Genomic DNA, 16,577 nt, shown 5'->3' with positions numbered 1-16,577 from the left:
AGATTCTTGGAAGCAGTTACATGATCTCAGTTGTGACCCCTTTGAAACCGGAGAGTTGCCTAAGATAAATAAATAAACCTCTTCCCTATTTTCAGCACCGGGTTGATTTAAGGCTTCCGCCGAGTTACTTCAAATAGCGTCTAAATAAAACACCGGGTAGGATCAGCTTGAGATATCTTCTCTTCGACCACGACCGGGAGGTCCAGCGCACCAACGTGCCTACCGTCCCTGTCCTATTGTTTCTCTTATTCTTTTATTTTTCTTATATGTACCCATTTCATGTATTCACAACTATGTATACACTTATACTTATTATCTTGTAAACAATTGGCAAATCAAATAAATAAATAAATAAATAAATAAAAAGTCGCAGCGAGTGTTTGGAGAAGAGGGGTGGAGCCACGAAGCACAATGTTGATACACACAGGAACGCTGCTGAGGCGAATCCCCGCCCTTCCCTTCCATTGCTCGCTCGCTCTGACGTCACCACGTGCTTCTCTCAAAAGCGGAGGCATTAGCGCGTCCTCCAGAACCGGGTGTGCTGTTCCGCGAGTGGCTTTTTCATCGATCTCGTTCATCTGAGTGCTGCTGTCCTGAGCGCCGGGGCCTTTGTCTGATTTCACCAGAAATAACCTAACTTCCCGTTTTCTGTCGGCTTGACATATTACAATTCTATTTTTAATATATTTAATTTTATTACTATTTGTTTTTTCGTACCGGTCCTTCTGACTGTCAGTATCAAAGGATTTTTTTGCTTCCGTTTAAAGAGAAATCGACCGAAGAAAGAAGCTCCGGAACTTTGCAGGTTTTAAACTTTGTAGATCGAGGTAAAATATTCTAAGGTTTGGGGGGGAGGCTCGAAGAAGATATCAACAGCTGTTTGAGTGGGTTTGCTTGTGATATAACTAGCTGTGGATTTATTTTTTAAATGTAAGAATGTGTGAGACTTAAGATGTAAGCGGGATAGGGAGGGAAGCATTGTGGGGGGGGGGAATTCATCAGCCGCCGCCAGCGCTACTGTATCACAGCAGGGCGTCCAGGGTCTCCCCCCCCCGCTTTTTCAAACCCTCCCCATAAAAGACGTCGCTGGTAATGCAGTCTTGTGACTGATTTGCATTGTTGTCCACATTTTCCGAAGTAGAATTCCCGGGAAGGGAGAATTCCCGAGGAGGAGGAGAAATAAATAGCTGGAAACGGCCCAGAAAGTCCAAGAGATGCTTCGGGCGGCAGTCAGTTAACGTTAGAAAGGGACTGTAACAATCGGTTACTTAGATTGCATCATGTGAAGTTCCGGGCAAAAAGACGACGGATGGGTGGAGTTCGTTCGTTTCCAAATCTGATTACGCAATCGTGTCGCGAGAGAAAGAGAGTTGATAAGCTTCCCTGATCTTAATTTACCTGCGGCGGATGTATTGTGTTTCTCAGTTTCTGGATGGAAACGGAGAAGAAGCGTGAAGGCTCTTTGCTTATCTGCTTGGCTGGGCAGAGAAGCCTCTTTTTGCTCTGACTTCTCACTGTATATCTTTTGTGTTCCCACCACCACACACACCAGCCACCCCATTTTTCCAGACAGAGTGTGCTCCCAGTGTTCTAGCACGAGATAGCTTTGTTCTCCTCCCAGTACTTTTCCTTCCCTCGCCCCGCTTCGCTTATCCCGCCCTTCTCTGCTGGTACTTTTCCACTCGCCTGGCTGAATCAGCCGCGGTGAGCAGCAGCTTCGAAGCAGCGTCTCACGTGACCAGCTTCGGGAGACTGCTGCAGTATTGACGTTTTCCCCCCTCACCTTCGCAGACTAGGTAGGACCCGCTGACGCCAAGGACAAAAGATCACGAGGACCCCGAGCGACCCCTCCCAACCCAAATAATTATTTGGCCTGATTGGCCCGTTTCCTGAGAAGACATCCTGGATCCCAGCATGACCAAAGCTGAAATGGGCAAGCTGAACAGCACCGGAGAGGAGGACAGCAGCAGCTACAGTTCTAACGGCAACGACTTCAGCTATCAGTACCCCACCAAATCAGCTGTGATGAAGAGGTCAGGAGATTTCTCTGCCTTACTTTGAACCACAGTACAACATCCTCTTCAAATACCTGCCTCAACTGGGGGAAAATAGGATGGGGGGAGGGACAGGGAGAGAGTTCTGCTTTTAGAATTCCCCCACTAAAGGAAAATCTTTAAAACTAACCATATCACAAGCCAGGGGAAAAAAAGAGAATGTTGCACATTGTGGACACGTTTATTCAGATTTTAACTCAGTTAAAATAAGTGGAATTTTACAATAGTATTTAAAGTTCCTCGTTCTCTTCCTTTCACAGCCATTATATAGATATGGATCCAGAAAACCAAAACTTTTTACTTGAATCCAACCAAGGGAAGAAGAAATATGAAACTGAATATGTAAGCACATACCAATATGTTTTTACAAAGTAAAATCAATTTTATTATAAAACCTCTCGCAAGTAAGAGCAAATTGTGAACTTTCACCATTCTTATTTACAGCATCCAGGTACAACTTCCTTTGGAATGTCAGTATTTAACCTGAGCAATGTTATTGTAGGCAGTGGCATCCTTGGACTTTCTTATGCCATGGCAAACACAGGAATTGCTCTCTTTATGTAAGTATTAGAATGCAATAAAATCACAATATATTATTGTTTTAGGAAAATATTGTAGGTGCTTGCTTCAAGCCTAAAAGGTAATTCTACTAAACTATCTGAACACAAGCCATTTTAATCCCATTGACATTGCTAGAGGCAAGAACTAGTGAACATTTATCTAGAAATACGCTTGAACTCACAGTAAATTGTTTTAAGTGGCAAGCTTATGAGATTAGACTGCAAATTACTTTGAACAGAAAAATAATTCAGCTCAAACTAATAATTTAGAGACCCAGTAATTTCAATTGAAGAATACAGCTTGTTTATGTTTCTCATATTGGAGCCAGTAGGATTTCAAACATTTAGGTTTGAATAGTTCATATACATCTTCCTTCTTTTTTGTGGGCAATGGAAGTTAAACAAAACATTTTGAAATTTTTGAATTTGTACACTATAAAAATGAAATTGCATTCACTTTTAGTGTTTTAGTTATAATTTGTTAAGTTGCCTTTTGTTTGCTGTGTCTTTCCTCAAAAATGATTTTTACATTAATATAAATATCACTAATAGTTTTCTCAAACTATTTGTAGGAAAAATACTTCAATTTATCCATTTTAATTTATGGATTATAATGTTCTACAACTAAACTGGCTGGTGACTTTGGGCCAATTATTCTCTCTCAGCCCAACCCACCTCACAGAGTTATTACTGTGGTAAAATAGCAGGAGGGAGGAGAATTAAGTATGTTCATCACCTTCAGTTATTTATAAAAATGAGAAATAAACTAGATTTGGATACTATTTGCCATCCTATATTTTGCCTATAGTATCATAAAGCATGTCAGTTTTTCCTTGATAATTTTCCATTAAGAAAAGCATATGTTGTAAGAGTCTGCTGTTGGTCTAGCTTTAAATAAGAAAAGGGCATCTGTCAGGTTACAGAGAGCAACAGATCCCAAGTAGAATTTAGCTATGTAGTCATTGGTATGAACAGCAAGGAGATACATAGAGATGTATTGCTGTTAGGAGGCTTTGTGAAAAGGTAAAGGACTGCATATTCTGAAAGGCAAATATATAGTGGCATGCATATGTTGGTTATTAGTAAAAATCAAAGAAATATAGAAATAATATTTTAAATGTTAAGTGCAGGATTAAAAATTCAGATATGTGTCTAGGGATTTCTGTGATAGCCAGACAACATTCCAATATCATTAGAAATTAATATAAAAACCAAGAGCAGTTGCAATTGCAATTGTGTCTTTCACTAATCCATATTGGCAATGAGGAGCAGTCAAGCTCTTGAAGGCAGTCATGCTAGAAATATGTACTTGGGAACAGGGTCCACCTAATTTTAAATAACATGTCTGCTATACTGTTAAGTGCAAACAGCTTTGGTCCCTCAAATTAATCTTTAAATATGAATTCATTCAAAGTCTGTATGTAAGCTCATATTCAAAATAGCCCAATTTGCTTTAACTGCAATTATTAATGCTTCTGAATTTCCCCCTTTCTCAGGTCCCTCAAAATGATTGATTCATTGATGGTCATGTGGGAATGTTTCAACATGCAGTATGCTGGTAATGTTGCCACCAAAACAAACTGAACTGTGAAGCACATTTTGGTGTATGGCATTTATTTTTATTTTGCAAATTATTTTAAAATGTTCTTGCTAGAACATGAAAAAAATCTTAAGCAAAAATGTGCCATACAGGTTTAAAAAAACCAAACCCAGATACAAAATTTTATTTTATTATGCCATTTCATGCTCCAAAAATGTTTTGCAGTGGTTACAATGTAATCAGCATAATGCATGCTAGTGGGATTCTCTGACAGGCAGGGTTTGACAAAAAGCCCACTTAAGTCAGAGGAAATTCTCACATATAAACACACACACAGATTTTCAATACATTTTATATCAGTGTAAGTATTTTAGAATAAACCATGAGTTCAGTGAGGCTTGCAAACAGATATAAAAAATGTAAAACCATGTAATATGGTTTTTTTCTTAAATAGTTTATCCTTTCTATTGGAAATAAATTTATATAAAATATATTGTAAAGTAAGGACTAAAATTTAAAAAAAATTATTTCTTCTTGGAATAAGCATTTCAGACTATGAGTAGACAACATTGATCAGCTTTAAAATGACTCCATTCTGAATCTGAATTAGCTTAAATCTTGACAGATTTTATATATATATATATATATATATATATATATATATATAAAAATAAATAATATATATATATAATATATATATAAAATATATAATATATATATATTTAACCATTTTATATAGCTTCCCCCACACAAAGTGCTCTGGGCAGTATACAACAGAGCAAAAAACAGTTAATAAATATCTTAAAAGTTTAAAATCAAGCTAAAATAAATAATAATAGACAAAAAACTGTTAAAAATAGCGGAGCTACCTCACTAGTTCGTCCATCTCCTAGAATCCCCAGGCCTGCAGGCATAAATTGGTCTTAAGGGTCCTCCAGAAGCCCAACAGTGATGAGGCCAACCTTGTCTCAGGGAGAAGATTCCATAGCACATGTGCCAAGGCAGAAAAGACTTATTGTCAAGGGCCTGCAAAATGTAGCTCCATAGATAATTGAACCCATAACATGCCCTCTTTGCATTGTAGATGGGAACATAAAATTGGAAAGAGGTAGTTACCCAAACAACTCCGTGCCATGCTATGAAATCAACACCAGCACCTTGCATTGGACCCAGAAACACACTGGAAAACAATGATGTTCTCAGTGGAGGTGTGACATATATTCTACCAGAAACAAACCTAACTAATTACATTTGGCATCTGCTGAAGTTTCCAGATAGTCCTCAGGAGCAGCCCAATATAGAGTGGATTGCAGTAATCTAGCAGAGATTACCAAAGCATGAGTGACCATGAGTAGATCCCTTGATCTAGAAATGATTTGTGCTAGATTTATATTTTTAAAAGTGGCAGTTGGAATTTTTAATCGTTCTTAGACTGTTCCTTGTCCCCTGAGCACAGTAAATATTCCTAATATATTCACTGCATTTAAATTTATATTTAATTTCATTATTTACTTTGGGAATGATGTGACCATGTTAAATTTATTCATTTTTCAAAGCCATTATAGCCAATAAAGAATTTAAGTGTGTTCAGATAGTTCTAATTTAACTCACTGGCAGAAATATGTGTATAAATGTATATGTTCTTTATGCTTTTTATTTACATATTCAATTTCAAAACAAAACATTGCATTTGTATTTGTTTTTTAGAATTCTCTTAGTCTTCGTGTCAATATTTTCTCTATATTCTGTTCATCTTCTTTTGAAGACTTCCAACGAAGGAGGTAATGACAGTAACTGTTTTGTTATAGTTTTGACCCTCCTCTTTTCCCTTTCTAAATTGCATTATTCCAAATTTCTGTTCCTATAGGATCTTTATTATATGAACAATTGGGAATGAAAGCATTTGGCATGCCTGGAAAACTTGCAGCATCTGGATCAATTACAATGCAGAACATTGGAGGTAAGATCCTTCTCAGACACCCTAAAAGCGGTGGTCTTCTTATTCCAAAAACTATTTTTTCACAAAACATGCTTTGATTAACAAATTGAATCATGTCATTTGGAATTGTATTTTGTGATTTTTAATATGTTATCATTGTAATTATCTACAACATTATTCACTTCCAGCTATGTCAAGCTACCTCTACATTGTGAAATATGAATTACCATTGGTCATCAAAACATTTTTGAACATTGAAGAGCATTCAGGGTAAGTCCTAGAACTGCTCAGTAGAAATTGTTTTCATGGGAACATGTAAAAAGGGACATTGATATTTGAGGACTTCTGTTGAAACAGGTTAAATTCTCAAACAAAGGTAACTAAAGTAGTAAATTCCAGTTATGCTTTCCTGCCTCTGGAGAGATCTGTTTGAAAGTCTAGTGGCTAAGGCACCAGGCTACAAAGTGGGAGACCATGAGTTCAAGTCCTGTCTTAGCTGTGAAAGCCAGCTGTGTAACTTTGGACCAAGTTCATTCTCTCTCAACCCAAGCCATATCACAGGGTTGTTTTTTGTGGAAAAAAGGAGAAGAAGGTGTGTTAAATATATTGTCTCCTTGAGTTATTTCTAAAAATAGTAAAGGTGGGATACAAATAAATATATAAATACAAATAATCAGATATGAAAAACCACGTGCAGAAGACACTCCAGAATTGTTCTTCCTGCATTATAATCTCAAACAGTCCTCAAAATATAAAATCTTCGCTTGAAATTCAATTCCTGAGTTCTGCCAATATGTCCCTATAGTTTTATTGGCAGCAAGAAGGAAGTAGTTAAATCATTTCCTTCTGATAAATCTTTTTGATTTCCTGATCTAGGCTAGAGCTCTTGAGCTCCTTAGAAGTTTCTCATTGAAGTACTAAGTATGTTTTCAAAACCAGTCTAGCTTGGCCAGGTGCTTTCACTTGCGCAGACACCTAATATTACATATTTTTAAATTGTCAGATTACCATTCAAGGATTTCACCGTGTGCATTTTCCTTTTCCTTCTAGAGAATTGTATTGGTATACTAATGGCGATTATTTGGTTATATTAGTATCCTTGTTGCTTATCCTTCCTTTATCACTGTTGAAAAATTTAGGTAAGTAGTTGATAATGGTGGTATTAATGTGGAATAAACAAGAAAAACAATGGTTAACTTACTTGCATTCAGTAAGAGAAATCCCTAATAGTCGAGACAGTTTTTTTTCTTTTATTCTGTATATGCAGATGTAAATAGCATAATCAAATTCATGAAACCCTCTGGTTGGCCTATATTAATTTAAAACAATACATGAATAAAATATTATGATGACTGCCCTGAAAGGAAAGTGTAGCACTATTTGCATCACATTAAATATTCTAATTTTATATTGGCTTAACTTGGAATATATTATCTGACTTTAATTGGCCACACTGTATATTCTTAGTGGATATATGCCAATAGTTAACTTGCTAAATTAGACTTATTTGCCATTTGGAATAATTTGAACTAATCATGTATTGGAAAGGAAAATCTGATTACTTGATTAAAAGTGCTGTGGGTGATTTGTAAGTGGATATTAAATTAAAATATTTCTGATAACAATTCCTACTAATGTCTACTGAACAAGATGGCATAACAGTTCAAAATGCTGAACATGTTATTTTTCACACATACTGCATGCTTTAAATTAAACATTCCTTTATCATTGTAGGTTATCTAGGCTACACCAGTGGATTTTCCTTATTGTGCATGGTCTTCTTCCTTATTGTGGTAGGTATTATTGTTTATATTTTTAAATGTTTAGAATATTACTTCAAATCCTATCACAGAAACTTGTAATCATATCTTGTAATTATAATTAGAATGGCAACAAAGTTATGTGAAATTAACTGTGGTCATTCTTTGTTAGGTCATTTGCAAGAAATTTCAAATTCCTTGTGGAACGGAACATGATCTAATTAATGCAACTCTAAACATTACCACGGAGCAACTGTTGATTACAAATGAAACAAATGTTAATGCAACTTATGATTCCTGTGTACCAAAATATTTTGTCTTCAACTCAAAGGTAATAATTAAACTAAGAAAATATAATTGTGACTTCTTCAAAGTCTAACTAGTCATGAAACTTCCTGTTCACCTTATATAAACTATTATAGCAATACTAAGATCAGTATCTTGCTTATTGTCCTTGAATTAAATGGAACATAACTATGGGTGAGGGAACAATTTCATCTTTACTCAGTTGTTTGACCAGACAGAATACTCAAAGAATAAACTAATCCAGTGTGGTATAACCAGGTATTACCTGATACAGCTGGAGTTTCCCTTCCCTACCAATTCCATACATCACCCATTATTTAACTCCTTTGAATTAGTTTGCAAATTTGGAAGAATGTTACATAAACAATATATTCTATTATTTTCGAATAAAATCCAAGATGAGCACTCTCATATTCGTTTAGTTAAACCTTTAAAATTCCATCTCAATGCTAAATAATTTCATGCTGTGCATAAAATGCAGTTGCCATATCTCTCTCTCTCTTTCTCTGTATGTGTATGTTATTGATAACCTGCTTGGAGACTTGAATAAAAGTGGATGTGACTAACAATTGTACACAATTGTGTACTAACAAACACTTTACTAGTATTTAGTGTATTTGAGTACGATTAAAAGTTCCAATTGCCTTCAGGCTATTTACTTTTCTTCCATCTAATTTTTTCATATGGGAAAGTTGATAAATAGAAAGGGCAATTATAGATGATAGTTTGAACTGTTCATAGAAAAGGAGGAATATGAATTAAAAAATTATAAAACATGCTGTTTAGAATTATAGCTCTAGTTTTTCAAGAAACTATCAGTGTCTTTTAAGTTAATATAGAAATAGTCATATTTCAATTTTTATGTTTTCCAGACTGTCTATGCTGTACCAATCCTGACATTTTCTTTTGTCTGTCATCCTGCTGTTCTCCCTATTTATGAAGAATTGAAAGGGTATGTCATGTATATTAACACCTGTCATGTGTTTTTAAAGAATTGCATATACATATGGAATGATGTATTTCATAAATATTCATAGTAATTTATTTGTTTCTCTATAATAGCCGAAGCCGCAGAAGAATGATGAAAGTGTCCAATATTTCATTTTTTGCTATGTTCCTCATGTATCTTTTGGCTGCTCTCTTTGGATACTTGACATTTTATGGTAAAAAAGCAACTCTTCTATTTTAAGTTTTGCATGTTAATTTTTAATATATCTTTGGAGTGTGAACAAGTCAACCGGAATAAAGCAAGCTCACACTGTTTTGTCTTTATGTAAACATGTACTCCATTGTAGCATTTGTACATTCTAATTAAGAAGGCAATTTCAACTTAACGCAATAAGAAGCTTGCACAAGCTTCCTTCCTTGCACAAGCTTCCTTCCACAAATATGAATTGGTTATTCATATTTAGTTAGCTGGGTCTATGAACTTCTGAACTTCATTACTAATAAGAAACAAGTCCTACTAGAATAATAAAACATATTTCCTGTAGAAACTTCATGAAAAAGTTTCTTCAATTTTTAATAAAGCAGACCCATTAGTCATTTTGAGACCATGTTATGGCTGCACACAAATTAAAAATGGCTGTCGGGGAGGTTAGGACCAATCAATTTTGTTAATTTTTTGTTAATCACAGTTATGTTTTGCCTGATTGCCTTCTGTGGAATGAAAACAAAGAGAGTCCATTACCTGCAGGAGGCAAGATGGGGGGGACTATTCATGGTTCCATGTGGCATTCCATTCTACTCAAAGCTGTTATAAGGAGGAAGGCGTTAGGAAGTCTGAATTGTATCATAGACTGTCAGTAACTTTCACTTGGGTATAATTTAATGGCACCTTGTTTATTGAACAGTATATCACTGCTTGTAACTTTAGCTTTACAAGCTTTGTAGCTTTAATAATATACAATGTGATGTGCAATAAAATAGAAATACCATAGTGGTGTTAAATGGGGACACTGACAAGCAGTCAAATCTTAGATTGAAGTAAAAGTTTCTGGAATTCAGGCAATTCAGAACACTATTTAACGAAGAATATTACTATTACTGTTACAACAAATAGATTGTGGCTACCGCATTGCAATGCATTCTATATTACAAAGCTATATAGTCACACAATTCCATTTGCAAATCAATTGTAAACCTTTCAAAACATGCACAAGAATCTTGTTTATTATATTATGTGAATATTATCCTGCTAAAACCCATGTCCCTTTCTAGGAAAGGTGGAAGCCGAATTACTCCATACTTATTCAGCAGTGCTTGGGAATGATACTCTCCTTCTGATTGTGCGCTTAGCAGTCCTGATGGCAGTCATTCTTACTGTTCCAGTTGTGATTTTTCCAGTGAGTAATGCACTTAATGAGAATACAGTGTTAATTTATGTTGAATTTTGGAAACCAAGTATTTATGGAGCTTGCAGGTAGTTCTAATTATCATTTTCACTTTTTAAGTCATGTTTCTGTGTTCAGTTTGTTTTCCTTTTTTCATCATTGTACAATCAGTATTGTTGGAAGGCAATATAAATTCTATGTTTTAAAAGAATATTTAACATTTATTTAAATATTTAAAACATTTTTGGGAGGGAGTAAATTTTAATCTGTCTTTAATAACATTAAGTAATTCAATTAATGTGTATTTTACAGATCCGCAGTTCTGTCACACAATTGCTGTGTGCAAGCAAAGAATTTAGTTGGGTGCGTCATTGTATTATTACAGGAGCTATTTTGGTATGCACCAACGTTCTTGTCATTTTTGTTCCCACAATTCGAGACATATTTGGAGTCATTGGTGAGGATTGTTTGTTACTTGTTTGAAATATGTATTGTTCTAAAAATGTTTATATGTAATAAAAAATAATCAGTCTAATTAAACTTTATGGATCATTCAGGTGCCTCTGCTGCTGCCATGCTAATCTTTATACTTCCATCAGCTTTCTACATTAAGCTTGTGAAAAAAGAATCCATGCAATCCGTGCAAAAAATTGGGGTAGGTACTTATTGGTTTACCTAATAAAAGGGAATGTTTTTTGATATTCATAGAATTATTAGCTTCATTCTTGCACAGTGTTTGACTATAAAGCTTTCTTAATTTCCATGAATGTCTACATTAACTCTGCTGAGGCCTTTTCATTATCTTACCCCCTCTTTTTTCTTTAAATGTTCATTTTTATTTCTTTTATCGCTATAAGCCATTGAAAATCATTTTGGAAATTAAGTGGCATAATATACTCATATTTAAAAGTCTAGCATATTGGCCTGGATTTTCTTAGCCTTCCCCAAAATCAGTATAGTTGAAGGCAAAATATGTTCAATGTTTTTCATTTTGGCTTTGAATGATGCAGTTTCAAAAATTACTAAAAATGTTGACTTTTTTATATAATAGTTTTTCTTGCTCTTGTTTCTGACAAAATTAATTCAGTATTTTTGTATGTTACTTATTTAGGCTCTCCTGTTCCTGCTAAGTGGCATAATTGTGATGGTTGGAAGTATGACTTTAATCATTGTGGATTGGATCAACAATTAACCTACCTGTTTATTCATTAGTCTTCATTCTGCCATCTTCTGGGAGAAAGAAACTTCTGCCTATGTTTGCAGCTCCACTTCCTTTGATGCTAGTACTTCTAACTATAGAACAGATGGATTTTAAAGAAAGAAAAGCAAAAGAAACTATTCTGCACAAGAATAGATACTAATATCAAGTCAGCTGAGTCTTTGGCTGAGTGAAATGACTTTTTTTTATTCCATTCCAGGGAATGGACAGCTCACTCTATAAAATTTTATCAAGCCATGTTGGGCTTTGGACATTGTTACTTGGATTCTTTATTATTTACTTGAATGTGCCTAATGGAAAAAACAGATGTGAGAAGTAAATTAGTTTACAGCAAATTTCTAAGCTAGCCATTAAAAGCAAGGGAAAAAAACAGTTATTATTTTTATACCAAATAACTATGGACTCAAAAGCACTATTTTGACTTTTAAGAAAACATTTTATAAGTTAAAGATCCAAATAAGGGTAAGAAAAATCAGTATATTGTTTAATCAATAACCTCAGTTCAAAACATTTGCCTGCCTACAGAGACATATTCTAAAAATTATATTTTTCACGTCAATAAGCTTATTTTTTAAATCTGTTACAACTGTTTAATTGGCTATCTTGAAAGAATAGAACTATAATTAAATTCCATTTGTAATTTTAGTTATTCTAACATTAAAACCAAACGAAGATTTGTTAAGTTCCAATTAAAGTATATTTAATCAGTTAGCATAAAGTACTATACTATATTTCAAGGAGTCATTTCCTCGAACGTAATTTTTGTGGAAAAAAACATCAGAATGTCTGATATATTAATTTATGGCATTCTGTTCTAATTAAAGCTATGTCCAGGCAACTCTTGAAATTAATGAAAATTTATAGGAGCATTATTTGGCAAATTGCTGATCCATTCATAAAATACAATGTTGGCATTTTTCTTCTTGAGGTACTCAGTATTGCAATTACAGAAGATAAAAACATTTTAATTTTTTTAAAAAATTTGCTTTTACCAAAGCACAGTAAATTATTAGATAATGTGATGTTCCTAGCAAAAAATCTGGCTTTTAGTATATAGAACAAAAATATTGAGATAATGCTATAGTTTACTGGAGGTAAAGTATACAGATAGTGTAGTACTTTTCAGATGCATGTTTAAACTTAACATTTATTATTATTTTATATTATGTTACATAATTGCACCAGGCTTTGATGCATGTGACAAAATTCTTTTCATAACTATATTTAATGTAGTTTTGTAATGATTGACTAAACTGTCAACACACACACACACACACACTCATTGCTAAATGAATGGGTCTTGTATTATTGAGACAATAGGGTAACAACCATAGGTCATGTACAGTAGATGTCCAGAACATGATCCTGCCCTGATTGGACAATATATATTACACAGAGTATAAGCATTCAAGGAACATATGAACAGGCACACCTCTCACACTCCTGTCTATCTCCCATTCATCACTCAGCCTGGAAATTCAAGAAGAGCTGAATGTTGATTGGGGAAATTCATACATATTTCCCATTTCTATGATTAATTTAAAGAGATATTTAATGAATTTGCCAAGTGGGATAGAAGGTAAACTCTTCTCTATTACATTTTGTAGTAATAAATCTGTGTTGCAAGTACTGCATTTGCCAGAGGAAGAATCATGTTCCATTTTGGTTACTACACATATTAATTATACTATTTCAAACCCAAGGTGTAAAGAGATTTGGGACATTTTTTTCATTTCACAGAAATTGCTGAGCAGATTCTCTGCCAGAATCTAAAAAGGCAGAATTTAATTAGGTAACATTTAGACAATTGGCATAATGTAACTTAATAGTAGTAGCTCAATAGTAACTATTGAGTTAAGAGCAATCAAAAAATGGCATGTAATTAACCAGAATATTTTTAAGCGTAGGTTCAGTTTAAAAAAATATACAGCAAATATTTCCCATTGCATTCTGATTCTTAACCTAATGTTTCATTAGGGCACTTGTTAATAAGGAACATGATTTATTGAAAAGTGACTGTAATTTTTGCCCTTATTGCCTTAGAAAGGCTAGAATTCAGCTATGGTTCTAGGCAGGACAATATAATCTGTACTTGAATAATAGTTGTGATAATCTCTCTTATTCCTAAAATGTCAGTAACCAATACTAGTATTGTTAAAAACACAAAGCTTATTTTTTTGATCTACATTGTCTAAAGAAAACATCTTAGAATTTCAAAGACCACTCTTTTGTAAGCATTTGGCTATGTAATGTAAGATTTCATTGTTATTTAACATATCTCAGAACATTGGCATTACTGGGTGGATACAACTTACTTATGTAGCAGATATAAATAACATTAATGTCCCAACTTAATATCTTCTTGTATTTTGTATTAGTCTAGTGGTATTTTGGGCAACAACTTAAATACTCAGAAAGTATATGGGATAATTTAAAATGATTTTTTTTCTTTACAATAACTGGGGTTGCCCAATATCTTTAATCCGTCTGGTGAGTTAAAGATAAAAAATCATTCTTTTCCAACAATAAAAAACATTGTTATAGCCTAACTGTTCATCTAAAAGCCAGAAAAGTGACAAAAGTGGGGGGGGGGGAGGAGAGAGACACGTGTATCTGCAAAAATGATACTGAATTATTCCTGGTTCAGCAATATCTGGGCAGTTCAAATTAGGGATTGCACAGTTTTCTTTCATTTGCAAAGTCAAACTTCCCTAACTACTCCTGAGTACCACTAAGATATCTTGTTTGCTAACATACAGATATGTGGTACACAAACTTCTCAGGAGCTAATAGTTTCAGTATTAAACCACTGTTTGTCACCTCATTTTAAAATTACTGTCTTCCATATTACTTTACTCACAATATGTAACATTATTTATGGAACAGTAACCTGTTGAAGTTAAAACCTATTTTTCAATATTTATGAGTAGCCTTTGTATATAAATTATTATACTGTATGTGTGTGTGTGTGTTTTCGCGGGTATTTATATGTATGGTATTCAGCTTTGTTCGGGTATTTTCCCACGTCATTATAGTTGTGCTTTTAAAGTTGTAGCAACGTTTCGGCAGAATCTCATCTGCCATCATCAGACTTCTGTATAGTGTTCGTCTGTGAGTCAGACTGGTCCAGACGAACTCAATACAGAAGCCTGATGATGGCAGATGAGATTCTGCCGAAATGTTGCTACAACTATAATGACGTGGGAAAATACCCGAACAAAGCTGAATACCATACATATATATATATATGTATATATACTGTAAGTATATTGTATATAAGGTAAGGTTAGGGTTTTGATTATGTATATAAGTTTACATTAATAGTTAGCACATTAAATCCATAATTCCTTCATGTATATCCAAGACATTGTCACAGGAAAATCTCTGGAGAAATTGTATGCCAGTGATCAATTGTTTTTGCATTTGTTATACAAGGGAAAATATTTTTAAAAGAAATCTAAAAGTGCACCCAACATGTATTAGTTCAATTCTACATTTTCCTTTGAACTGTACAACCCATTATTGCAAACTAATATGAAATTCCTTTAGCTTCCAAAGCAGTTTGTGATGTGAGAAGAATGGGAGCTACTATTTGACAGCAAAAAATACACCTTTTTTTGATTCAGAAAATTAGTTTCATAATTATCTGGAACCAGGGCCATTGTTGTAGCCCATTGTTGTAAAGTGAAAAACCTAATTTTACAATGTACAATTTGCATTGATGTTTTCAGTGACTGTTTTTAAAACCAATGACTGATGTTTCATATATTGGTATGATTTGTATATATCGTGTATATATATATATATATATATATATAGATAAAGAGATACATGCTGTATTGTTAGATCAACAATTTAAATGCAATTGTTGAAAAGAGTGCTACACTGTTTCAATGAAACACTGTAACTTTTAGCTAAATAAAGATCAAAACTTAATATGCCAGAATGAAATTTATTGTCTATTATATAACTTCATGTTGTGTTCATGTTGTGCTTTACAGGTAAATCAATTTTAGGAAGTTCACAAAAGTTACAGTTTAAAAAAGTAGCAATTGCCTTTGAATCCAAACTATAAGATGGGTTCAGAGTTCACATTAAGTCATGCTTTGTATTAATAAAAAAGTTTACTCAACATGCCATAATATCTAGTTTTACATATTATTATAAGCCAAAACCAAATTAGTACAAATTATGCATCATATAATAAGATGTAGCATTTGAAGAAGTGCATTACACAGTTCTTGGTATATAGATATATATAACTCTAATATTGGAATATCACTTGGAATTTGAAATAAATATCTAGTGATAAATATTAATATGGGATGTTAATAAAGGTGATGTGGAAACATTTTCAACAAGGCATTCAATGATTGTTATTGTTCAATGTATACCCTGCCTCTGTGTTTACCTCACCATTTAATACAATAAAAATGCAAAATATAAATGAACAAAATTAATATTAAAACCAATCATTACATTACAATCACTAATAAAAGGTTGACTTACCATCTTCCTAAATATTAGGAATAGGAATCAAATTCTTTGGATTGTGCAGTCTTCCTTGGAAGCCACATGGAAGAAATACTTTCCCTGTATGCCCAGTAGTTGACGTGCTGGTAGTTGTGGCACATATCTTGGTGATCTAATTAATCAGGCAGGTTCATAGCAGTAGGAGCGATTCACAAATAATTAGACCTTAAGCCATTTAAATTGTGCCTACTAAGCAATTAATAGACAAGACAATTTTTAAAGGAATTACTCATGATTCCTATGGATTCATTAATCAGTAATATAGTCATCATAAAATATATTTCAAATATTTTTCAAGAATAAATCCATTTAATACACATTTCAATACTTAAG

The 16,577-nt window shown here is 33.7% G+C and overlaps 1 protein-coding gene across 2 annotated transcripts; it reads left to right on the top strand.

Moving 5' to 3' along the window:
- Positions 1-484: 484 nt before the first annotated feature.
- SLC38A2 (solute carrier family 38 member 2) lies at positions 485-15,647 on the top strand. Of its 2 annotated transcripts, none has more exons than XM_026667832.2 (16): positions 485-827; positions 1,792-2,033; positions 2,315-2,396; positions 2,499-2,614; positions 5,862-5,935; positions 6,022-6,114; positions 6,282-6,363; positions 7,144-7,232; positions 7,828-7,886; positions 8,026-8,184; positions 9,032-9,111; positions 9,222-9,322; positions 10,380-10,504; positions 10,805-10,949; positions 11,050-11,147; positions 11,604-15,647. In XM_026667832.2, exons 2-16 carry the CDS (start codon positions 1,915-1,917, stop codon positions 11,682-11,684), a joined length of 1,503 nt encoding a protein of 500 aa, XP_026523617.1. In that variant the 5' UTR covers positions 485-827; positions 1,792-1,914; the 3' UTR covers positions 11,685-15,647. The 2 variants fall into 2 exon arrangements, with proteins under 2 accessions (XP_026523617.1, XP_087824055.1); XM_087967929.1 differs by having other exon boundaries at positions 496-827; positions 11,705-15,647.
- The last annotated feature ends 930 nt before the right edge of the window (positions 15,648-16,577 follow it).

The sequence above is a fragment of the Notechis scutatus genome, chromosome 6, assembly GCF_049901735.1.
Source record: "Notechis scutatus isolate UNSWTSFEM ecotype Mainland chromosome 6, rNotScu1.2, whole genome shotgun sequence".
In the NCBI taxonomy this organism is placed as follows: Eukaryota; Metazoa; Chordata; class Lepidosauria; order Squamata; family Elapidae; genus Notechis; species Notechis scutatus.
Note: the sequence above shows the minus strand (reverse complement) of the source record. Positions and strands in the feature narration are given on the sequence as shown.

Coding starts and splice junctions, on each gene's coding strand:
- SLC38A2 (XM_026667832.2), top strand. CDS start 1,915: ATGACCAAAGCTGAAATGGGCAAGCTGAACAGCACCGGAGAGGAGGAC. Junction 2,034..2,314: donor AAATCAGCTGTGATGAAGAG/GTCAGGAGATTT, acceptor TTCCTTTCACAG/CCATTATATAGATATGGATC. Junction 5,936..6,021: donor GAAGACTTCCAACGAAGGAG/GTAATGACAGTA, acceptor CTGTTCCTATAG/GATCTTTATTATATGAACAA.